This window comes from Equus przewalskii, chromosome 5 (genome assembly GCF_037783145.1).
Source record: "Equus przewalskii isolate Varuska chromosome 5, EquPr2, whole genome shotgun sequence".
Lineage (NCBI taxonomy): Eukaryota > Metazoa > Chordata > Mammalia > Perissodactyla > Equidae > Equus > Equus przewalskii.
Window position 1 is genome coordinate 68975386 of NC_091835.1, and position 26626 is coordinate 69002011.

At 35.2% G+C, this 26626-nt stretch overlaps 1 protein-coding gene across 22 annotated transcripts in view; it reads left to right on the top strand.

The window, feature by feature from the left end:
* LARP4 (La ribonucleoprotein 4) overlaps nt 1-26626 on the top strand; it is a 170654-nt gene that overhangs the window by 127657 nt on the left and 16371 nt on the right. For all 22 annotated transcript variants that reach the window (XM_070621274.1, XM_070621279.1, XM_070621265.1 and 19 more), the window contains 7 exons: nt 1831-1906; nt 5409-5545; nt 7396-7499; nt 10298-10408; nt 11437-11490; nt 23617-23829; nt 24346-24449. In XM_070621274.1, the coding sequence (XP_070477375.1) occupies nt 1831-1906; nt 5409-5545; nt 7396-7499; nt 10298-10408; nt 11437-11490; nt 23617-23829; nt 24346-24449 (799 nt within the window). The remainder of the gene's footprint in view (nt 1-1830; nt 1907-5408; nt 5546-7395; nt 7500-10297; nt 10409-11436; nt 11491-23616; nt 23830-24345; nt 24450-26626) is intronic.

A 26626-nucleotide genomic window follows, 5' to 3' on the forward strand; every position in this document is an offset into this window, starting at 1 on the left:
TCTTTTTCTCCCTACAGTCTCTCTATCATTGCTCTAATAGACATATGGTATTGATCAGTATATTTTCTTTTTGGAAAAGAAGTTTATGTTAATGAAATATTAGATGATTGTCATAAATACTGTTTTCAAATGACCAGACATGAAAACTGTAATTTAAAAAGAATGTTTCCTTTAAAGATCCTGTTAAACAAAAGTGTGAAATTAAAAGGAAAAAATAGTTAAAAGAGACCTAAATTACAATCTTTCAGAGGGTACAAGTTTCTTGGTCTGTTAGTTGGGATCAGTACAAATTCTGTCAGTTTTCTCATTGCTCTTGTCAGTGTGAAATGCATTTATAAATGTGAAATTGCAGGGATTAATTTTGAGGAATAAGCTGTATTAAAAACATGGTTCTACTGCAATTCAACTTGTGAAATGTTTTTTTCACATTCATTTAATTAGCAAGGATTAGTAGTTGCTTGGATTTAATATGGATGAAATTTAAAAGAAACTAAAAATGGACCGTAGACACTGACTACCTAAATTTATTTTTCTAACTTCTAAAGGGTCTCTTTGGAAAATAGGCATAATAGGGAGTAGGCATTTCTATCACTGCTTAGTTCTGTGACTAGTCAGGTGTATAAAGGTTTGTCCTCTATTTCCTTATTTATTATAAATATTTGGACTAGATTTCTGAGGTCTGTCAGCTTGTAAGTTTATTTCTGAAGTGGAATTGGGTGGTATTTCCATAAAGTAATTTAAGGTGGTGGGTTCTGCTCCCTACTTGTGGTCATGATATCCCTGGTCACTGGCTACTTTGAACATAGAGTTGATTTAAGTGATGTCGCAACCAGTTGGTATTTAATAAATTTAGTATAATAAAATTGAAAGGTTAAATGAAGCTGTTGCTCATTTAAGCATTTGGGTGGATGAATTTTATATTAGAAGGATTGTATATACATAAAAATAGAATGCTTCTTATATTCATTTTTAATGAAGTTAATATCTAATATCACTTTGAATCTTGAATAGTAAGACAAGGTGGTGGTGAAACCATGCACAAAATTTATTTGTCTTTGCATACATCCTATTCTCTGTGTTTTTAAAGGAAATTTGCCGACTTAATCATTACTGCTTTTTAAGAAGGGAACAAATTATATGCTTTGAGTCTGTAATATTTTGTGTAAGATTCTAGTAAGAGAGATGGTTTTGCAGGTTTGACTCCTGAAAAAAACTCCCATCTTCTGGGTTTAAATAATAGAAGGCTAGTAGAGAGTTGGTCTGATCTTTTGGATTTTTGAGTGCTTTAAATATCCTTAGGAAGATATAGTGTTTTAAAATCAAGGAAGGGAAAGAAAAGAGTATTAAAAGAGAGCAGTTTAAGGAGTGTGACTAACATCCGATTTACTACCAGCAATACGGATGTGTGTGTGTGTATATACATATGTATCCCGCTTTGTTTAGCTAGTTTCTTTCTTCAAATTTAGATGACTGTTTTTTCTGTTCTTTGTTTTCAGTAAAGGAATAGGTAGTTATCACATTTTTAAAGTATTTAGGTAGTTTTACAATATGGTAGCCAAGTGCTTTTGATATTAATAGTGCTTTGTTAATTACTTGATAAAATAGTTTTTAAACTGATGTGAAATCTATCTAAAGAAAGAAGAATAGATAGGTTGGAAGAAATTAGTCAGACCTTGTGCTCTCTGAATTCTAAAATTAATGAAGATAAGGTTTTGTGGTCCATTTTAGTTTATGCATACTTTGTGACTTATTCTGAGTACAACAATATGTAAAGTTTACCACCTATGGTAATTTGGTATTAACTTTTTCTTTCTTATTTTCTATGATCAGGAGAAAGCAATTCAGCGATTTCTACAGAAGACCTAAAAGAATGTCTGAAGAAACAATTAGAATTCTGTTTCTCACGGTACACCGTAATTTTTTTATTGCTATTTCTTGTATTTTAAATTGTTTGGTTAGTAGATGTAAAATACCTGTGAAATAGAGTGGAATTATTTCCTTCAGTGATATATTTTGGTATCATTCTTCAGTATATCTCTTAACTAGATTTAAAGATAGAGTTTCCAATTGGCTATGCAAAAGATCTATTCACAGCAGAAAGATAATAAAATTTCTATTGGGTACTTTTCCTATGAACATATTCAGGTTTAGAGTTTTCAAAAAAGTGGTTATCTCTTAATTTATATTTTTAGTAGTTGGCTGTTCTAACCTTTGATAATAAAGTTATTTTTAGCAAGATATTTAGGTGGATGGGCATAGAATTTATATTACCAGTGTCTTCTATTAAATAAGGAGTTATTGCAGGCAAATGTTTCAAAATGTCTTATTTATAGATAAGAATTTATAGGTATATTTACAGCTTAGACATCATAAAACTTCAATATGTAGAACTTCCCCTTCTAAAATAAACAGAAGTTTGGATATGCATGCCAATATAATGCCTTCTTTGTTTCCTGTGTGTGGTGAGAGGTAGGATCAGTGAACCAATTTTTCAAACTAGAAACCTGGATTTTATCATAGACGTCTTTATTTTTTTACTCATAATACAGTTTCAACTCAGGTTGGTTCTTCATCCTAAATATCTCCTTTTTCTTCTCCTCCTTTTTCTTCTTTGCCTTTATAGTCTAGTACAGGCCCTAGGTTAAAAGCAAGAGCCTTCTAGCTTTCTTTTCTCTGGTCAGTTGTGCCTAAGATACAATTCATTTTCTGTAACATACTTGTAATAGATACTTTAAAATCTTTGCTTTTGTTTATGTGTGTGCTTATGTTTCTGAGTTTTTTCTGTCTATTCTGTCATAATTTCATGCCTTTTTGCGTGTCTTATAAATTTTGATTATATGCTGGATATTACATATAAAAGAAGCTAGAAGCTGCAAGTGGCATAATTTTCCCCATTAGACAAGATTGGAGCTTTATTCTGGTAGGCAGTAGCAGATTGATTGCTTCAGTCCAGTCAGGAATTGAGTTGGATCAGGGCTAAGCAGCCATTTTAATTAGACTTAGTCCACCTCTTAATTTATCTCTGTTCCTTAGGCATAACCTTCTTAGGCGGTTTTTTTTTTTTTTTTTAAGATTGGCACCTGAGCTAACATCTGTTGCCAATCTTTTTTTTTTTCTTTTCCCCAAAGCTGCCCAGTACATGTTGTATATTCTAGTTGTAGGTCTTTCCAGTTGTGCCATGCGGGACACCACCCCAACATGGCCTGATGAGTCGTGCCATGTCCGTGCCTCGGATCTGAACCTGTGAAACCCCAGGCCGCCGAAGTGGAGTGCGTGAACTTAACCACTCGGCCACGGGGCTGGCCCCTCAGGCTTTTGATTTAGAAGTTGACAGTTTTCTGTTACCTGAAACCTGAAACACCAAGGAAGAGTTAGTCTGATCTTCAGAGGTTTGAGATTAGCTCTTTATCCTCTTACCCCATATAGCTTCAAAATCTGGCAGATGTTTTGTGTTTGAGGCAAGGTTCCTTCTACTGGAACTTGCACAAGACCACAGAGATTTTACTCTTCCTTTTCAGCCTGATTCTCAGTCTTCCATCTCCCTCCTTAGAACTCAGTAAATGTCAAATGGGGAAAATCAGCTGTGTGTTGGGAGCTCCTTTAGTTTCTAATTCGTAATGCCAGTCCTGTGCAACTGCCTTAAAGCTCTGCAGTTTTCCCCTCTGGTCCAGGATCTGCAGATGCCTTCAGGAAAGAAAGATCATCTTTCTGAAATTTTGATTTTGTCCTTATAGCTTCCGTAGCTCTCCTTTATCTCCAAAAACATGATTTTTCTAATTTATCCAAGCTTTTTTAGTTGTTGCAGTGGGCGCTCTGACTTGTCATAATCTATCACATCCTACTCAGAAGTGTGATACAGTTCAAACCAGCTGGGCAGTTGACATTTGTAGCTCAGCAAAATTGCCATTAGCACATTTCAGATGTTAGTCATGAATAGTCAAATCCTAGATGTTATGTCCGTTAATTTGACTACTTCTGATGAGGTAGTTTCTTTGAGAGTTTAACACACTGTTTTATAAGAATCAACTTGCTGAAAGACAGGGTTGATTTAGGCTACGATTTAGGCTACAACTTTTTAGTTGTGCAAATACTATGTTTATAGTTGTCTTATTTTCAAGTTCTTAAGCTTAAGGAATATCTTGTTGATTGGGGTGATTGTATGTTTTTCCTTTTATTCGGAAGTGAGTTTAACCTTTGCTGGTATTCTCTCTATTCTCTTTTTCCCTCCAAAAACAAATCACCACCACCTGTTGACGATTGTAACCTTAAGAAAGTAATTATTGCTCTATTTTAACATAATTTAAATGTAAAGGCATATGTTTTGCCAGACACTAGGACTGTGAAACACATTTTTGAACAACAAAGATCCTTCGTGGAACCTATATTCTGTCTAGGGGAGAAAAAACAGTAAACATAAAGAGTAAGCAACTTAGAAATGTGTTAGGTGGTAAGCGATGTGGAAAAAATAAAGTTTTGAGATAAAAAATTTTTAAAAAAGTAGAGCAGTGTAATCAAGGGAAGGGGAATCAGGAATGTTTGAGTGGTCATTGGGAAGGTGGCTTCAAAAGATGCGATGTGAATAACAAGACAGAATTTGATTTTACGTAAGTTCGTTAAACAGGATTTTACGTGTAAGGTAGAAGGTAGAAGTGTTTGTATCTTCTTTTTTAAAAATGTATCAAAATAATCTTGTCTTATTTTTAAATGTTTTAAATTTATTATTTAAATTTAAAGAGAAAGTCAAACATTTGAAAAATGTAAACATTCAGAAATTTAAAGTCCTCTACAATCCAAATCATGGTTTAAACTATAATTTTTCCCACATGTGTATTCTTTTTTTTTTTTTAAAGATTTTATTTTTTCCTTTTTCTCCCCAAAGCCCCCCCGGTATGCAGTTGTATATTCTTCGTTGTGGGCCCTTCTAGTTGTGGCGTGTGGGATGCTGCCTCAGCCTGGCTTGATGAGCAGTGCCATGTCCGCGCCCAGGATTCGAACCAACGAAACACTGGGCCGCCTGCAGCAGAGCGCGTGAACTTAACCACTCGGCCACGGGGCCAGCCCCTGTATATTCTAATATCAATGATAAAGTGTTAGAAGGTGGAACTACACTATGTGGAATATTTTATAATATACTTTTAATATTAAGCCTCTTTCCATATCAGTATAATTCCATAAAATCCCTTGTTCACAACTATTGGGCCCTATGTATTTGGGGATTCAGGAACTTTCTGGAGCCTGTTAGAGTATATCTGTTGTATATTATATATTTTCATAGTTCACTGTATAATTTCTGATAGCGTGATTTTGTTTTCCTAGACTTAGTTGACAAAGTGAGTGAGGCGCCTCTTTAGGAGCTTTTTAAAAATTGTTTGTTTTATACAACTGTTGTTTCTGTTTATTCCTTTCAGAGAAAATTTGTCAAAGGATCTTTACCTGATATCTCAAATGGACAGTGATCAGTTCATCCCAATTTGGACGGTTGCTAATATGGAAGAAATAAAAAAGCTGACCACAGACCCTGATCTAATTCTTGAAGTGTTGAGATGTATGTAAATCATAGCTTTTAGCTTTTTTTTTTTAAAGATTTTATTTCTTTCCTTTTTCTCCCCAAAGCCCCCCCCAGTACATAGTTGTATATTCTTAGTTGTGGGTTCTTCTAGTTGTGGCATGTGGGACGCTGCCTCAGCATGGTTTGATGAGCAGTGCTGTGTCCGCGCCCAGGATTCGAACCAACGAAACACTGGGCCACCTGCAGCAGAGCGCGCGAACTTAACCACTTGGCCATGGGGCCAGCCCCTAGCTTATTTCTTAAAGTCAAAAATTAAATATTCTTTTGCTTTCTGATCATATAGAGAATTGTTGTTAACTTCCTATTTTTCACTCTTCTGTTCCAGTAGTTTGTTTTTACTGACTGGTATATATAGTTTCTATACCAGTTCTACACCTTGGTGGTTCATCTTGTTATAACTCACTTACTCAACTATAAGCAGTTAAATCTCAGTTTTTTTGGCTATGAAAAAGCTATATGTGTCATTATCACACCTTCTAAAGCAATCTATTTCAAACTTTTGAACCCAAGTAGGAAGTAAATTTTACATCACAGCCCAATACACACACCATATACCCATACACAACTGAATTGTCAGTCACAGATTAATACTAAATGCTTGCAGTGAACTCATTTCTTTTATTCTAAATTGATTTCACAACCTATTAAAGAGTTGCAACCTGCAGTTTGTTTGGTAAAGAATTTATATTTTTAGATTGGGCGTCTAAGGACTTTTAGTGATGTTTGTGTCTTATGTCAGTATTTCTTGGTAACCTTTCTTCTATGGGTTTTGTTAACTACCTTAGTGAATAAAGGCAGATCTTCACTTTTCTATGAAATGTGTTGTTGAAAGTGTTTAAAAGTTAAACATAGGAAGTCCAATAATACACCTGTGTGGGAGTAGAGGATTTCTGTTCTCGGAGGGCTAAAAGCATTTATTAGATCTCTGATCGATTTGTGCAGACATCATTTCTTAAAATAACCCAGTCTTGTCAACATAAGAAAATTGGCCAGCCTCTAAGGGCTGGAACCTAGCGTTTACACCCAAACTTTCTTCCTTAACTGCTTTTTTTAATCTCTCTACTTACATGTTCAGGGAGATGTGGCAGGTTATCTCACCAAAGGGACTAGAAATAAAAGTTTTAGCTATGTGGTGCTATCTTCCTTCAGTATTTCCTCAAAATCAGCATCTAAAGGATACTTAGACTTTATTTTTTATTTTTATTTTTTTGCTGAGGAAGATTAGCCCTGAGCTAACATCTGTGCCAGTCTTTCTTGACTTTATATGTGGGTCACCACCACAGCATGATTGATGCGTGGTGTAGGTCTGTGCCTGGGATCCAAACCTGCGAACCCAGCCGCTGAAGCAGAGTGTGCTGAACTTTACTACTACACCATGGGGCTGGCCCCAAGACTTTGATTATAAGAAGAATTTCTTCATATATTGGAGCTCATTACATTCCCCAGAGTAGTGTTTGGCTAATGCAAATACACTGATTTGTGTTATCTTGAAATAAAGAATTTGATAATTGTATACAGGGAAATTCCCTTATTAGATATAAATGTTGCCTGCTCCCTGAAGGCTTCTGTTTAACCCCAACACAGTGCCAAGTCACAAAGTAGGTACTCTAAATATTTGTTCAAAGAGTAACATTGGACAAGGTTCTTTGCTTGTTAATCTCAAAATATTCTCTTATAACTGTGATCTCTGATTCTACAACTTAATTTCTTTAGCATATTAACCTCTTCTGATTTATTCAGTTGGAAATAGAAATGAATAGTTTTTTAATGGAATTATTAATATCTCTACTTATCACTTTTGAATAAAACCTTCTTATAAATTTCAGCTTCTCCCATGGTACAAGTTGATGAGAAGGGCGAGAAAGTGAGACCAAGTCATAAGCGTTGTATTGTGATTCTTAGAGAGATTCCTGAAACAACACCAATAGAGGTAAATCAAATTATTAAGCACTGCTAAAGCTAAATCTTCTTTAACTGCTTAAATTGAAGGAGGTAAACAAGGAAAATGTAAGTCAGTGCCCTCATATCAATTACTCTGAATAGGATAAATACTGATTTGTAAATTCTGAAATACTGGAAGAATAGAAGATATAATTCTGTGTTCTTAGAAGGGTAGACTGAATATTGCAGTGATGCTAATTCTTGTTTCTTGATTTGACTGAATGACAATTAAAATATAAATAGGCTCTTTTAGCAATTTGAGGATTCATCTGAAAGAATAAACTTAGACAGGAATGAAGAAGAAAAGTGTGAATAAGGATTAGAGTCAGGACTAATCCTACTGGTTAACAAAATATAAAGCAAAACTGCAGTCACAAAGATGGTGTGGTACAGGTACAAGAATAAAATAATATTTGAATTGAAACAATATAATCCAGAAGTAGACCTTTTTATATAATAATGTATGTATGGTAACATTTGTTTAATAATTAGGTTCTACCATGTATTGTGCAATATACTTTACAGTTATTTAAAGCCTAAGGTTTTATTGTTTGTCTTACAGATAAAGTAACTGAGCCTTAGAGTGGTTAAAAAACTTACCCAAGGACATGTGGGCTGTTTAAATGATAGGGTCTGGATTTGAACTTGATCTGTCTGATTCCGAAGCCCATATTTCTTAACCGCTAAGCCACAAAGCTTCACACTAAGTTGTCATGTTAAGGCATAATAAATTAGAGGTGGGGAGGATTAATCAGTAACTGATATGGTGATTGGTGAGCGATTTTAAAAAGAATTTTTAGACCCTTGCCACCTAACAGATTTGACACATTAGTAGTTAATCTTTTTGTCCACAGTCATTCAGTATTAAACCTCCAGAATGAAGATTTCCAAGCTTAGAATTAGAGAAATTAGAAAAGTAACTCTTGCTAGATAGATCTTTGATTGAAAATTATGAACTCTATGTCTAAAGTAACAAATCGAAAGGAAAGTTGCAGGATGGGAAGAATATTTGCAGTGCTAAGAAACAGTGTAGAGTATGTGAGCCTGAACTCTAGAGCCACGCTGCCTGGATTTGAGTTCCAGCTTTTTTACTTGCTACCTCTGTGACCTTGGATAAGTTACTTAACCTTTTCTGCTCTGTTTTCTCCCCTATTAAATGGAATAATAGTAATAAACAACTCATAAAATTGTTGTGAGAATTGAGTTAGTATATAGAGAGCTTAGAGCAGCACCTGGCATATAAAACACTCTTAAGGTTAGCCATTATCATTTATATAGTTATCGTAATGCATATTCTGAATACATAAGAGCTCACACACATGAAAAACAGTAAATAAAAGGAACCAGGCAAAAACATTGTTCATTAAAAAAGAAGTTAAGGAAAGGCAGATGACTAAAATAGCCAGGAAAAGTCGACCTAGGCAGTAATCACTGAAATTCAAATTTAAAATAAGGGGATTTAGATAGTGACCTTAAAGGTTCCTGTCAGGTAGAATAAATTTTTGATTGCTTTAGATCCAGGCCTCTCTTCTTATACTTAGGAAAGTAAATCTGTGAAAAGAACTCTTCCTAAAGAATGACAACGGCTGAAAATAGAGATTTTTTTAAATTAAGAAAGAATTCTTTATACACTTTAAGCCAATTAGAAGTATTTGGAGAATATCTTTGGATTTTTGGAAGCAGAAATCAGTGGGTGACAGTCTAACAGTTCCACAGATAGCTCTCCAAAAAGGTAATTCTGGACTAGAGGGGAATTTTATTAACTGAACTTGGTGATTTTTCACCACTGTCACAAAACTCAACTGGTTGCCCACTTATTTCAAGTAGCATTTGACCTAAGAAAATTTCAGCACAAGTAGAGATATTCTCTTTTCTTAGTGCAGTGTATTTAAAAATTTGAGGGAATTAGAATACAGATTAGACTTCACTGCTGTCATATTGATTGTCTAATCAGTTTAGTAATTGTCTCTTTTTAAATTGGTACCTAGTGATATGTTGATATGGGACAGTTTGACTTAATCAGATTCTTTTTATATTTGGGAATTATTGGTTACTACTAAATTTCTCCTTGAACTCAAGTAAGTATTAGATGAAATGAAATTTGAAGGTATGCAAATCTGGGTTTGAGTTCCACTTTGATAGTGTGAGAAGGTTAAACAATTTGAGCTGCCCTTTCCTCAACTATAAAATGGAGATGATAAAATCTTCAACACAGGGCTGTTTTCAGGAGTAAATCTCAGTCTCTCTCTCTGGATGGTTTTTCAGTAGATGTTTCCTTTCAAGCTGGTATACAGTTCTGAGTTTTGGTAATCATTTTTTCTAAATCCATATATTTGTTGGAGTTTTAGTTTTCAGTTATATCAGTTATGGAAAAGAAAAGATATCTTTGCAGAGAGTTCATGTCTATGACTCTGATGTAGACAGAGTATCTGGATTGAATGAAAATACTTAGCACCTAGACAGTATTAATGGAGGGCATCGTTTTTTCAGGGGGATGATGGCAGGACTGGTGAGATTTTACTTTAAGGAAAATTTAGTTTGCCACCAGGAGTGAAAAGCTTCCAGTTTTGCTGATTATAAAATAAAGTTTCACCCCAAAATCATATACAAAATTTACACTGTTAACCATGCATGTTTTGTTTCAGAACATAATCTCAGTTGAAGATTGGGCAGAAGGCATAAACAGTTAACAAGTAAAGAAATGGAAAGGACCAAAAGACATGAATGGGAAAAAAATGACCATTGTTGATATATTTTTTAGAGTTAACTGAAGTTTTTCTCTTTTAGGAAGTGAAAGCTTTGTTCAAAAATGAAAACTGCCCTAAGGTGATAAGCTGTGAGTTTGCACACAATAGCAACTGGTATATCACTTTCCAGTCAGACACAGATGCACAACAGGTAAGAAGAAAACTTTTCTTCTGATTTCAGCTCCTGGTGGTAGAAGAAGCAGTGGTATATTTTAATTGAGAAAATGTGTGCTTATAGTAATGTTTCTAAAGACTGTTAAGCACCTTGTTCACCTTTTTGGGTTTGCTTATTAATTTGTTTTCTTTTTAATCATCTTCCTAAAGCTTTTTTAGTTTCAATTTAAGAGCAGTTTGTTTCCTATCAATAAAAAAATTAACACGTAATTTTTAAAATTGAGATGGAGATTGGGAACCATGTACTCAGTGATTAGTATTTCTAGTACATAGTAGGCCCATATTAAATCTGTAACTTCTGTTTTGATTCTTGGAATTTTGACATAATTATTTTACTCTTAATTGTTTTCATGTCCTACTTAAAGATAAGAGAAGTAATTCTCTTTTAAAACAAAAATATGTCTAATAGCATTTTAAAACCACTTACTGATTTATTTATTTGTTTGGTGAGGAAGATTGGCCCTGAGTTAACATGTGTTGCCAATCTCTTTTTGCTTGAGGAAGATTGTCCTTGAGCTAACATCTGTGCCAGTCTTCCTCTATTTTGTATATGGGACACAGCCACAGCATGGCTTGATGAGCCGTGTGTAGGTCCACACCCAGGATCCAAACCTGTGAACCCTGCGCCCCCAAAGCAGAGTGCACAAACTTAACCACTATGCCCCTGGGCTGGCCCCTGATTTTTTTTTTAATTATTAATCTTAGAAGGCTGTCTGATTGAACCGGTTTTAAATTGACGTGTAATGATATTTTAGGTCTGTTTTGAATTTTGTGTATTTTCTCTGCAGTAATCCATAGTAGCCATTCTACAATAAATACCAAGTAGCTGAAGTCTTAAGTTTTTACTTTTTAATTCTCTATTACCTGCATAACTGAATCAACTTGAGGATTTTTTATTGTTTAGTTTAGAGCTAGTTCCTAATACAGAAATCTCTTGATAGAATAAAGATGGCTTTAATGATATGTTTGAATACTAATGAAAGTTCCTTTCTGCTTTGTTAACAGGCTTTTAAATACTTAAGAGAAGAAGTTAAAACATTTCAGGGCAAGCCAATCATGGTAAGAAACATTTGTAAGTAGAAGCCAATGTGAAACAAGGTTTTTTGTTGTTTGAAAATTTTAATAACACAGATAATATTTTATAAAACCCGTAATGATTTTAAAGAAATTTCTGGGCCATGTTATGTGCATCTTCAGAAAATTAGTTGATAGAGCATCAAAATACTTTCTATACAACTGTTCTTTCCAAAGGCATGATTTTTAGTTGAAGTCATGAAGTTAGATGCTGATTGACAACATGTAAGATAAGCCCAGATCTCAAAATGAGAAGCAGGAATAATTTTTACTAATAGAGGTGGAAAACATTCTCAGTACTTTCAACCTCATCTCAATTAACTGCATCAGCACATTAACATTCAGCTGTTTAGGAACCTGGGAATTGTCATTGATGATACTTGCTCACTCCTCTTACACTTAATCTGTTCTTGCATCCTGTGAAATCTGCCTTCAAAACTTCTTTTCAGTCCTTATTGCCATTGTTTAGGCTTGAACAAGTGGAGTAACCTTTTAACTTTTATGCCTTTAGCTTTTCCCCCCTTATAGTCCATGCTCTGCGTTGCTATCAGAGCTACCATCTAAAGTAGAATCCTAAACATTCACTTAATTTGACATGCTCCTCATTCCCTATGTAATATAATAATTATTATTTGTAAATGCAATACATTATTTTTACTAACTCTTATTGAGCTTTGTCAGTTTTTATGCTAAGCAGTTTATATGTATAGACTCATTTAATTCTTAGAAGAACCTAAAAAGGTAGGTACTCTTGTTTTCTCCATTTTGCTAGTAAGGAAAGTGAGGCATGAGTCACCCACCCAGTGTCACACAACTCTTCAGTGGAAGAACCAGACTGGAAGCAGCTTACATTTATTAAGAAGTTATATGTTGGGCACTGTTCTAAGAACTCGACATATTTAAATCCCATTATTTTTCTGTGTGGTAGGTGGTAATATTACTTTCCACATTACAGGTGAAGATATCTGCCAGTTGTCTTTCTATTTGCTCTGCCTATAATGCTCTTCTCTATTTCCCTTACCTGCTTGAGGTTATAAAGATATTCTCCTAGGTTTTCTAATAGCTTTAAAGTTTTATATGTCAGGTTTAGGTCTTTGATACATCTGGAATTAACTTGATGTATAGTATAAAATAGGGATCTAATTTAATTTTTTTCCACATATGAAAAGGCAGTTGTCTCAACGCTTATCTGTTGAGTCATCTGTCCTTCCACAACTTGTCTGTAATATTGCATCTATCAGATCTATTTCAGGTTCTCTATCAATCTTTACTGAACCAATATCACCGTTTTAATTACCATGGTTTTATAGTATCCTTATCATCTTATGCATGTTCTCCTACCTCGTTCTTATTTTTTAGAATTGTCTTGGTTATTCTTAGACCATTACTTTTCCTTATGAGTTTTAGAAGATTTGTTTAATACCAACAAACAACAAAACAAAAGCCATACTGGAACTAATGGGATTACATTTAACTTATTGGTTAAATTGGGGACAATTGGCATTTTTACTGTACATTATTCATTATTATAGTAACTTTATTATGATCTATTTCTCTATTAATTCAGGTCTGTTGTGTTTAATTGCTTCCTTAAAGTGACTTTTGTTGCTTTTTTCCCTCTCCTTGGTATCCTACTGATTTTTTAAAACATGTTATTTGCATGCAGCAACCTTGCTGAACTCCTTTATCATATCTAATGTTTTGTTGTGTCTTTTGGATTATCTGCCTAAGAGATCATAGCATCTACAAATAATCACTATTTTGATTATTCCTTATACTTTTTAATTCTTATAGCATATTGCTTTTTCAGAGATCTCAGGTATAGTGATAAATGTGTACATATATTTTTTCATTGTGAAAAATGAAATTTTTTCTTCTTTATCTGCCATTTTGGTTTTTGTTTATGGTTCTTTTGATTAGCCATCACATAGCAATGTTCTTACTAGGAGATTCACAGATTCCCAGTAATTTTAGTACTGTTCATTAAAACCAAATGACGTAGCACCGGAAAAGATGGGTGTAGGAGCCAGAAATCCTATATTCCAGCCCTTGATGCTGCTTTCAGCCACAAGCTCTTTGATCTTGAGCATTTCAAGTTACCTCTTAAGGTCCTGATTTGTTTCTTTGAAATGCGCATGCTTTTTATTTCTGAAGTTCTATGATTCAAAAGCAGTGATATTGGAGGACAAAGGGATTAAGTGAATGTTGATCTACCTGTTTCTTCACGTATTGATAATTTCATTGAGGCAATATTTCATCCTGTTTTAATTGCTTTTTATGACTGCGAATATTAAGTTTTACCTGGGTTTCATATAGATGATATATATTACTGAATATATGTCATAGAATATATAGTTTTTTCTGTATATATTTCTGTTTTATATTTACTATTTCAGAATTTTGAGTTTGAAGGTAAAACCTGCATGTGGTGGTTGCCCAGAAACTGATGATTGGATAAAGAAGATATGGTATATATACACAATGGAATACTACTCAGCCATAAAAAAAGACAAAATTGGCCCATTCACAACAACGTCGATGGACCTCGAGGGTGTTATGTTAAGCGAAATAAGCCAGTCAGAGAAAGACGAACTCTATATGACTCCACTCATAGGTGGAAGTTAGTATATTGATAAGGAGATCTGATCGGTGGTTACCAGGGAAAAGGGGGGTGGGGGGAGGGCACAGAGGGGGAAGTGGTGTACCCACAACATGACTAACAAAAATGTACAACTGAAATCTCACAAGGTTGTAATCTATCATAACATTAATAAAAAAAAAAAAACCTGCATGTGGTAAGAAAGTTAAACAGTATTAAATAATTAGTAATAAATAAATAAATTAAATCTCCTTCTCCCAGATTCCTCCAGTCCTTTTTGCCAGAGGTGACTAGAGATCACAGTTTTTTCTGTGTCCATCTGGGAATTTTCTTTCTGTCTGTCTTTACATGAATGGAATGTACAATAGACATCATCTTTTGTTTTCACTTAATAGATGTTCAAGATCTTTTTTCCTCCCCAAAGCCCCAGTGCATAGTTGTATATTCTAGTTGTAAGTCCTTCTAGTTCTTCTGTGTGAGCCACCACCACAGCATGGCTACTAATAGACAAGTGACGTGGTTCTGCAACCAGGAACCGAACCTGGGCTGCTGACTCAGTGAAAGCGCTGAACTTTAACCACTAGGCTGTCAGGGCTCGCTCAAAGATCTTCAAGATCTTTTCACTCATCATTTCAAGTATACATACTACAGTATTGTTCATTTATGTCATGATTTAATTATCCATTTCTCTCTGTGGACAAACATTAAGTTATTTCTCTGTTAACAAATAATGTTACTGGGCCAGCCCCGTGGCCGAGTGGTTAAGTTTGCACGCTCTGCTGCAGGCAGCCCAGTGTTTCGTTGGTTCGAATCCTGGGCGCAGACATGGCACTGCTCGTCGAGCCACACTGAGGTAGCGTCCCACATGCCACAACTAGAAGGACCCACAACTAAAAACGTACAACTATGTACCAGGGGGCTTTGGGGAGAAAAAGGAAAAAATAAATAAATAAATAAAACTTTAAAAAAAACAAATAATGTTGCAAGACACATCATTTTTTTATGCTTTCTTTAAAAGTTGTTTTTATTGTGGTAAAATATACATCCATACCATTTACCATTTTTAAGTGTACAGCTCTGTGGCATTTAGTACATTCACATTGCTGTGCAATCATCACCAATATTTATTTGCAGAACTTTTCCATCTCTGTTCGTGCCACTGTCTGAAAGTAGAGTGTTCCCGTGAAAACTTTTGTAAGCTGAAATGGCGTAAAGTGAAGAAGCAGTTACCATTAATTTATATGGGAAAGTTTTTTTTTTTTTTGAGTTCGTAATGGTTTACATCATTGTGAAATTTCAGTTGTATGTTATTTCTTGTCTGTCACCACATAGGTGCTCCCCTTCGCCCCATGCCCACCCTGTACTCACCTTCCCCGTTAACCACTGAACTGTTTTCTTAGTCCATGTGTTTATTTATATTTCACGTATGAGTGAAATCATCTGGTGTTTGTCTTTCTCAGTCTGGCTTATTTCGCTTAGCATAATTCCCTCCAGGTTCATCCATGTTGTTGCAAATGGGACGGTTTTATCATTTTTTAGGCTGAATAGTATTCCTTTGTGTGTATATACCACATCTTCTTTATCCAATCATCAGTCAATGGGCACTTGGATTGTTTCCATGTTTTGGCTGTTGTGAATAGTGCTGCAACAAAACATAGGCTACATGTGTTACTTTGCATTGTTGATTTCAAGTTGTTTGGGTAGATACCCAGTAGTGGGATAGCTGGGTCATATGGTAGTTCTATTTTTAGTTGTTTGAGGAATCTCCATACTGTTTTCCATAGTGAGGGCACCAGTTTGCATTCCCACCAGCAGTGTATAAGAGTTCCCTTTTCTGTACATCTTCTCCAACATTTATTTTTAGTCTTAGTGATTATAGCCATTTTGACAGGCATAAGGTGGTATCTTAGTGTAGTTTTGATTTCCATTTCCCTAATGATTAGTGTGTTTATTGGCCATCTATCTATCTTCTTTGGAAAAATGTTCATATCCTCTGCCCATTTTTTGATCAGGTGGTTTTTTTTTGGTTGTTGTTCAATTGTGTGAGTTCCTTATATATTATGGAGATTAACCCCTTGTCAAATATGTGATTTGCAAATATTTTCTCCCAGTTGGTGGGTTGTCTCTTTGTTTTGATTCTAGTTTCTTTTGCCTTGCAGAAGCTCTTTAGTCTGATACAAACTCCCATTTGTTTATTTTTTCTGTTGTTTCCCTGGTCTGAGAAGACATGGTATTTGAAAAGATCCTTTTCAGTTCAGTGTCAAAGAGTGTACTACCTGTATTATCTTCCAGGAGTTGTATGGTTTCAGGACTTATCTTCAAGTCTTTGATTCATTTTGAGTTTATTTTTGTGTGTGATGTGAGATAATGGTCTACCTTCATTCTTTTGCATGTGGCTGTCCACTTTTCCCAACACTGTTTATTGAAGAGACTATCTTTTCTCCATTGTATGTTCTTGGCACGTTTGTTGAAGATTAGCTGTCCATACGTGGTTCATTCTTTTTTATTGCCGAATGGTATTCCACTGTAGGAATATACTTCAATTTGATTATCTAGTCACTTGTTCTTAGACATTTTGATTCTTTCCATATATCTTCTTTGGTGAAGTACCTTTTAAATCTTTTCTGTATTTAAAAAAATTTGATTGTTGATCTTATTATTAAATTGTAAGAGTTATTTATATGTTCTGGATACAAGTTCTTTGTTAGATATGTATGTTGCAAATTTATTTCCCCTAATCTGTGACTTGCCTTTTCATTTTCTTAACGCTATATATTGAAGAGCAGAAATTTTTCATTTTTGTGGGGCGAAGGGTAGTGGAAAGGAAGAGTAGCCTTGAGCTAACATCCACTGCCAATCCTCCTCTTTTTGCTGAGGAAGATTGGCCATGAGCTAACATCTCTGCCCATCTTCCTCTATTTTATATGTGGGACGCCTGCCACAGCAAGGCTTGATAAAGCGGTGCGGAGGTCCGTGGCCCGGGATCTGAACTTGTGATCCCAGGCTGCCGAAGGGGAGCACATGAACATAACCGCTACCCACTGGGCCCGCCCCAAGAGCAGAAGTTTTTAATTTTGATGAAGTCTATTTTATCTCACTTTTGTCTTAGGGTTCATTATTTTTGTCTTATCTAAACTAACATTTCCTAAAGTCATGAATATTTTTTGTAATTATTTCTTCAATAAGTATTATGATTGGCCTAGAGATATGCTTCTGAAGGAGTCCAGTGGAGCTTTTATTGTATGAGCTCAGGTAAAATGCTTCACATTTTATCATCTTGTTTCTCTTTAAATAGGCAGGAAAACAGTTTTCGTTGTTCTTCCTATAGATCTGTTCTATCTGGTATTAGTTCCCCTTTAGCCTAAAGAACTTCCTTTGATGTTTCTTCTAGTGCATCCTAGTGATGAATGTTTTTAGTGTTTCCTTATCTATAACTGTCTTGTATTTCACACACATTTTTGATGCGTATTGTCCATGGATGCAGAATTCTGGATTGATAGTTTTAATTTTTTTCCATCCTTTTAATATAACATTCCATTGTCCTCTGGCCTCTGAGGCGTTGTTGTTCTTCTCTGTATGTAATGTGTTGTTTTTCTTAGCCTGCTGTCAAGATATTTTTTGTTTTATCTTTGGTTTTCAGTAAGTTGACTATGGTGTGTCTTGGTGTGGTTTTCCATTTGTCCTGCTGAACTTGAATTTGCAGATAGATGTTTTCCACCAAATTGGCATTTTCAACTACAGTTTTTCCAAAACTTTTTCTGTGCCATTTTCTCTCTTTTCCTTTTGAGACTCCAGTTACATGTATGTTGGACTGCTTGATGTCACTGAGATTCTGTTCATTTTTCTTCGATCTCTTTTTCTTCTTGGGATTGGGTAATTTCTGTGGATTTGGATTCATCTTCAAGCTGTGTTCTGGAATTTCCGTTTTTACAAATAGTTTCCCTCTCTCTGCTGAGATTTCCCCTTTTGTTCAGTTCTTTAAGAACATAATTTCCTTTTTATCCATGACATATTTATGATAGCTGGATTAAATCTTTGTCTACTGCTTCCAGTGCCTGGATCGTCTTGAAATCTGTTTTTTTCCCTCTTCTCCCCAAAGTCTCCCAGTACATAATTGTATATTCTAGTTGTAGGTCCTTCTAGTTCTGCTGTGTGGGACACTGCTTCAGCATGGCTTGATGAGCAGTGCCAGGTTTGTGCCCGGGATCCAAACTGGTGAAACCCTGGGCCACCAAAGCGGAGTGTGCTAACTTAACCATTCAGCCATGGGGCTAGCCCCTGGAATCAGTTTCTTTGGGCTACCATTTTTTCTTTTCTTTTTTTTTGAGGAAGATTAGCCCTGAGCTAGCATCTGCCACCAATCCTCCTCTTTTTGCTGAGGAAGACTGGCCCTGAGCTAACATCTGTACCCATCTTACTCTACTTTATATGTAGGATGCCTACCTCAGCATGGTTTGCCAAGCGGTGCCATGTCCGCACCTGGGATCCGAACTGTCAAATCCTGGGCCTCTGAAGCAGAACGTGCAAACTTAACTGCTGTGCCACTGGGCCAGCCCCTTGGGCTGCCATTTTCTTGATTAATGGACCACATTTAAAAAATAGGGCTGACCCAGTGGTGCAGCGGTTAAGTTTGCATGTTCCACTTCTCAGCGGCCTGGGGTTCACCAGTTCTGATCCTGGGTGCGGACATGGCACCGCTTGGCCACGCCATGCTGTGGTAGGCGTCCCACATATAAAGTAGAGGAAGATGGGTTATGCATGTTAGCTCAGGGCCAGGCTTCCTCAGCAAAAAGAGGAAGACTGACAGTAGTTAGCTCAGGGCTAATCTTCCTCAATAAATAAATAAATAAATAAATAAATAAGTAAATAAATGAAAATAGTTATTTACTTGGTTTGAGTTTCTTATGGAATATTTAAGATTAAAAGTAAGCTGTAGTCTATAACATTACTTTAGTATAAGCAATAGCTGTAATTATTTTTTTAGGTCAGGTTAAAGTCAATTTGATATTTTAAGGAGTTTTCATGATTGGCCATTATTGATTTTTTAATTATTCGATTGGTTAAAATTTGAGGGGAGGACATTCCTGGCCTATATCTGTAAGGATCATAAAACACACCTTTCGCTCATTTATTAAAGTTGTAATTTTATGCTTTAACATGTGTTCATTTGATATTCTCAACAACTTGATGAGGCTTATGATTCCTAATCTAACCTCTCATATCTTTATATTATAGCTTTATTATACAGGTCAGCAAACTTTTTCTTTTAAGGACCAGATAACGAATGTTACAGACTCTGCTGGTCGTGTAATTTGTTGCAGCTCCTTAACTCTGCCATTATAGTGCAAAAGCAACCATAGTCAGTACATAAACAAGTGGTCTGATTTATTTTACTAAGTTTTAGAGCATTTCTTTCTTGCCTTTTTCTTTTTAACTTAGTACAAGAAATTTCAAACATATATTAAAGTGGAGAAAATAGTATAATGAATCACTGTGTACCTGTTACTCAGTTTTAACAATTAATAGATCATGGCCAGTCTTGTTTCATCTATATTCCCACCCAGTTTTCTATGCCTCCAATTATTTTGAAACAAATTTGAAACTTAATTTTATCTGTAAATAAATTAGTAACAGTAGCTCTAAAAGATAAGGATTTTTTTTTTTTTTTTTAAGATTGGCCCCTGAGCTAACATCTGTTGCCAATCTTCTTTTTGTTTCTTCTTCTTTTCCCCAAAGTCCCCCCAGTACGTAGTTGTATATTGTAGCTGTAGATCCTTCTGGTTGTGCCGTGTGGGACACCGCCTCAGCATGGTCTGATGAGTGGTGCCATGTCTGCACCCAGGATCCAAACCGGTGAAACCCTGGGCCGCCAAAGCAGAGCGTGTGAACTTAACCACTCAGCCACGGGGCTGGCACTCCTCCCCCCACTTTCGTTTTTTTTTTTTTAAAGATACGGATTTTTAAAAAATGAACAATAATTTCTTGAACAGCAGTTGCTGTTCACATTTTCCTGGTTTCCAGTTTTTTTCTTTTTTTAAATCTGTAGTTTTATCCTTTACCTCTATTTTTTGGAATATGTTGAAATAACCATGTTATTTGTCTTACAGAGTTTCTCAGGGTATACATTTCGCTTAAGCTGTATTCTCTTTTTGTGTGTTAAGATACATATGCATAAAATTTACCATCTTAACCATTTTTCAGTGTACAGTGCAGCCATATTAAATGCAGTCACGTTGTTATGCAGCCATCACCACCGTCCATCCCCATGTCTCTTTTCATCTTGTAAAACTAAAACTGTAACCTATTAAAAATAACTCCCCAAAAGAAAAAAAAAAACCTCCCTGTTCTCCCCTCTCCCCAGCCCCTCACAACCACCATTATGCTTTCTGTCTTCATGATTTTTGACTACTTTAATTATCTCATATAAATGGAATCATACAGTATTTGTCTCTGTGACTGGCATATTTCAGTTAACATAGTGTCTTCAAAGTTCACCCATATAACATACTGCAGTTTCCTTCCTTTTTAAGGCTGAATAATATTCCACTGTATGTGTACACCACGATTTGCTTATCCGTTCCCCTGACAAGGGACACTTGGTTGCTTCCACATTTTAGCTATTGTGAATAGTGCTGCTATGGACATGGGTGTACAGATATCTCTTTAAGACCTTGCTTTCACTTCTTTTGGATATATAACCAGGAGTGGAATTGCTGGGTCATTAATTCTATTTGTAATTTTTTGAGGAACCTTTATGCAGTTTTCCACAGTGGCTGTTCCATTTTACATTTCCACCAACAGCACACAAGGTTCTAATTTCTCCACATCCTCAGTAACACTCACTGTTTCTTTTTTTCTTTTTATGGTAGCCATCATAATGGATGTGAAGTGGTGTCTCATTGTAGTTTTAATTTGTATTTCCCTAATGATGAGTCATGTTGAGCATCTTTTCGTGTGCGTATTGGCCATTCGTGTATCTTCTTGGGAGAAGTGTCTATTCAGGTCTTTTGCACATTTTTTAATTGGCTAGTTATATTCTTGAGTATAGTTTAACATGATCCCCTGTATTTCATGCAAGTTGGTAGCTAGATCTAGAGGCTTGATTAGAATCAGATTTCATTTAGGAGCAGCCAGAACAAAATCATGTATGTCGCTGTGTCTCTTTTTATGGTAGCTGCTACTGATCATTGATTCCATCTATTAATTCATTAAGGATTGCAAAATGTTGCAATTTCTTTTTTCTTTTTTTTTTAGATTGGCACCTGAGCTAACAACTGTTGCTAATCTTCTTTTTTTTTTTTTTTTTCAATTTTTTTCTCCTCAAATCCCCCAAGTACATAGTTGTATATTTTAGTTGTGGGTCCTTCTAGTTGTGGCATGTGGGATGCCACCTCAACATGGCCTTAATGAGCAGTGCCATGTCTGCATCCAGGATTCGAACCGGTGAAACCCTGGGCCGCCAAAGCAGAGCACGTGTACTTAACCACTCAGCCACAAGGCTGGCCCCACAATGTTGCTATTTCTTTGCTATCTTTTTTCCGTTTATTAGTTGAAACACTTGTATAAAGAGAAGTTTGCCCTAATCTTTATTACCATGAGGTACAGCTCATATATGAAATGCATGATAAATGCTTGGTTCTAGCTTTTATTACCAGTTTTTGGAAATAATGTGTTGGTTCCCTAGCAACCTTCACAAATGACCATTCAGATGTTTTTTGAGTATTGAAACATATTTGGTGTGTTTATTGTCCTTATTGGTGAGGTATGGCCTCTTTGAGTTGACTCAAGAGTCCTTTTGTCATAGCCCTACTAATTTTCAGTGGTTTCCTCGCTCTCTAGTATGACAAGATGTTCCAGGCTCTTGTACAAAGAGACCTGAGGTCAGCCAAGTCTCCAGAGTCTCCATGTTACTTTTATGGGGAAATGATGTTTTGCAGTCCACTGGCTAGGCACAAGGAGTGCTTGTGGCTACTGGTTTGGTCGTCGTTTCTAAGCCTTTCAGTGGACAGAGCTATGAAATACATGGTTTGTCTTTTTTTAAGAAAAAAGTATGAGTTTATACTGGATGCTTCCAATTTAAATTCAAGCTAAATGGATTTTAATCCTTTGGTCTCACATCTATGTCTCTTTCCTCCCTTGTGAAAATCTTGAATCTCAGTGACCCAATATAATTACTGAATTGCTTTGTCCCACAGTCACACACAAAAGTATCAGAATGACAATCTCAGTAGCAATATAGTTCTGAAAAAAAATTAAGAAATTTTTTTTGCCATACTTTGCCTTGTGGTTTATTCCTAAGGAACATTCATAACAGTTTATTTTTTTATGATTCAAAGTCACTTAGGATTTCTCTGTGTTATATTACTAGTTGGATGCACATTTAGGTTCGTTTTGCTTTTAACTTTTACAAACTGATTTTTTAAATTTTATTTTCAGTATGTGCTTGATTTAAAAGTACAATATCTAAAACACAGTATATTAAATACATGTTTACATGTACATATATATGTATGCAAGTATATCTTCATATCCCCATCTAACTTAGTTGAGCAATAGTACTATACATACTCTTCTCCTCCTTGCCTTGTGTTTTTTTTCCTTTTTTATTAAACAGTAGTATATTCTGGAAATCACTGCACAATAGTATTTAGAGGAATTCCTCAGTTCTTTTTACATCTACATGATACTCCGTTATGTGGCTGTACCATGATGTAGTCAGCCATGGATGGACTATTTTTTGGACTATTGGGGTGTTTCGTGTGTGTGTTGAGCTCCCCACCCCACTCCCCCACCCCCCATTACAATAGTGTCAGTGAATAGCCATGTGTATCCTTTCTTTTAAACCTGTTTTTTGGTTAGTGTATATTTGGGAAAGATTCCTAGAAGTGGGATTGACAAGAGTATGGTAAATGCATATGTGATTTTGGAAGACATGGCTAAATTTCCCTTTGTAAGTGTTGTGCTATTTGCATGTCCATCATCAATGTATCAGAGTGCCCACTTTGCCACAGCCTTATCTATAGAGCATGTTGTCAAAACTTTGGACTTTTGCCAGTCTTATAAGTGAGAAATATTAATTCAATTTTAATTAAATTTTCTAAAGAGCAAGCTTTAGCATCTTTTCATATGTTTAAAAGCTATTTACCTTTTTTTTTCCTGTGAACTCTGTTCATTTCTCTAACAAATTTCTATATAGGATTGTTGGGTTTTTTCATCTCTTTTTTAGAATTTATGTATTAGTATGATAGCTCCCTTGTCTATGATAAATTGCAGTTAGTTTTATTATTTTGACTTGTGTGGTTTTACCTTGCTCATTGTGTATTTGCCATGCAAAAGTCTTTTTAATTAATTGAAGCTATTTCAATCATTTCTTTTTCTTTTGCTCTACTGATTTTCTACGATAGGCAGAAATAATGTAGTCATGTAAAATATGTTTAAAATGTAAATTAAATATATTTGTGAAAATATGCACTTAGTCCTTTGTTATTATAACGTGTTCCTCTTCTTTCTAGGCAAGGATAAAAGCCATCAATACGTTTTTTGCTAAGAATGGTTATCGATTAATGGATTCCAGTATGTATAGTCAGCCCATTCAAACTCAAGCACAGTATGCCTCACCAGTCTTTATGCAGCCTGTATATAATCCTCACCAACAGTACTCGGTTTATAGTATTATGCCTCAGTCTTGGTCTCCAAATCCTGCACCTTACTTTGAAACACCACTGGTAAGTGAGAGCCCAGCAGAATAATAAACTTTTTCCCTCAAACTGAAATTTGAAGACATTGGCTAGAGTAGGAGATGATTTTTTGTTCTGTTGTGTGTTGATACTGGTTACTTTCTGGCTTTTAGGTGGTGAGAAGGATATCTAACCCCTCATACCAAATATATGCATATGACTAAAGGTTGAGCTATTGGGTCCTATGATTTTATTCTTTAGATTTTGCTGAGTGAATTAAAATAAGAGCCTAGATAAATTCTAAATGATTTGAAATGTTTTTAGTTTGTGAAACTTTTTCAAAGAGAAATGTTCTTTATTAAGTAATGAACTAGTGGTTCTTCTGTAAATCAAGTGATACTTGAAGTAAGTATTGCAAAAGTGAATAAGTAAAATGTTTAAAATTATTTTTGGCTCGTAAAATAAATTGATGGTAGGTTAGTTCATCAGAGGTTTCTTATGACTTTTCATACCAGATTTTGCCTTTATCATTAATCATTTTTAAACATTAAAATTTTCTTTTAGGCTCCCTTTCCCAATGGTAGTTTTGTAAATGGCTTTAATTCACCAGGATCTTATAAAACAAATACTGCTGCTGTGAATATGGGTCGACCATTCCAAAAAAATCGGTAAGATAAAAATTGTAGCTGAAATTTATTGTAAACAATTCCTAATAGTTCTTAAAGAGTTACTGTGTTAATAGTAATGCTTATTTGCAGACTCAGTAAAAAGACTAGTTTTTTGTTTGTTTTGCAAGAAGTGTGTGAATGATTTAATCTGGAATTTGTAAACACACTTTGACCTCAGAGTTGATAGAGGCTATAAAAAGGACGTGGAACTGAAATTGTACACGATATATACTGATTATTTTAATAATAAAGAGAGTAAAAAAATATTTTATGATAACAATGTAAAACCTAGTGTCTAAATTCCATTTACTGTGTTAAATAGGTAACAATTTGGAGAATGAGAGTTTTTTTGAGGATAGAAGTATTGTTAACTGACTTAAGCAATAAAAGCTGGGAATATGAGTTATTTAAGATTTTTAAGAATTAACTTTTGAAATGGTTTCCATGAACTATAGTGTACACACAATAGACAATAGCTAACATTTATTGAGCATTTAATATCTAAAGCTGTTTTAAGGGCTTTACATGTTTTATCACAGTTAATTTTCATAATCCTCTAGATAGATGCAGTTATTTTATCTATTTAAAGACGAGGAAATTAAGATATAAAAGGTTAAATGCCATGGCTACAGGCATGTAGCAGCTAGTAGCTGGCAGAGCCAAGATTTGGCTCTCCCTACAGTGCCTACACTTAAAACACAGTGTTCTGAATAAATTATTGAGAACTCTTTAAACTGTTTGCTATCATAAAATATTGATATGTCACTTAAGTATTATTCTTTATGTAAACGTTAACTGATGATTCCAGTAATTTGATATATATTATGGCTTGACATGGAGTATGAGTAACAACGAAAAAAGGGCTCACATAGTAGATAAGATTTATTTAATAGTTTCACATATATTATTTCTTGTTTGCTTATTTTGTGAACCTCCTGGCTTTTGGAGGTTTTTTAAAATTATTTCTTTTTAGTGATTTTCTCTTTCAAGATCTTGTTCTCCCAGTTGATTCTTTCTGGCAAGGAGACCACATGCCATATGTTTTCCCAAGATGACTTTTAGGAACTTATTTCTTTTTTTTAAGGTTTTCCTGAAACATGCTTCAGTTGAGAAAGAAGCCTCAAAGTGTTAAAAAATATTCTTGGGGCTGGCCTCGTGCCCTAGTGGTTAAGTTTGATGTGTTCTGCTTTGGCAGCCCGGGTTTGGTTCCTGGGCACAGACCTACACCATTCATCAAGCCATGCTATGGCGGCAACACACATGCAAAATAAAGGAAGGTTGGCACAGATGTTAGCTCAAGTTGAATCTTCCTTTGTTAAAAAATATATATACTCTTCTCAGTGGATTCTGGAAGTATTCATATGTACCACCCTCTAATAGTCACAATTTTTGTACTCACTTTAACTGACACAATTGATTAAAGCATTTGAAGATCATTTTTAAATGTTAGGAAAAGTTTACTATATATACACATTTTTATTGCTTTATGAAGTTTCAAATGAGATCTCTTTATATTGTAAGAATGGAGGATTTTTTATAAACAAAAGGTAATTTCTGCTCTTGTAGATGACTCTTAGTTTGATAATAGAGTAACAATTAATTGCAAAATTCAAGTATTGCTCAAACACATGAGTAAAAGTACAGTGAGCCTTAATACACACATATCCGCTAATCCCCATCCTGTTCAAAAAAGATTATTTAATTTCCATGAGCACATGGGGGCAATGATGTTTAAATCTGGAAAGAACTTTGTTATGATACAATTTTAACTCATTTTACAGATAAAGTGAAAGCTGAAGAGGAAAAATATCTTGCTAGGGTTACATGGCTAGTTATTATCAGCAGACCTGAGATTAGTACATTTCCTTTTCCTCTACCATAGCTGGAAGTTTTTCTTAAAAATAATTCAATTAGAGTAAATGACAATTTACAAACTTTCTTTATGAAGAGATACAGATTTCTCATGATTAGAAATAGTACCTTTGGGCCTGCCCCGTGGCGCAGGGGTTAAGTTCACACGTTCCACTTTGCTGGTCTGGTTTTTGCTGGTTCAGATCCTGGGTGTGGACACAGCACCGCATGGCAAACCATGCTGTGGCAGGCATCCCACGTATAAAGTAGAGGAAGATGGGCATGGATGTTAGCTCCGGGCCAGTCTTCCTCAGCAAAAAGAGGAG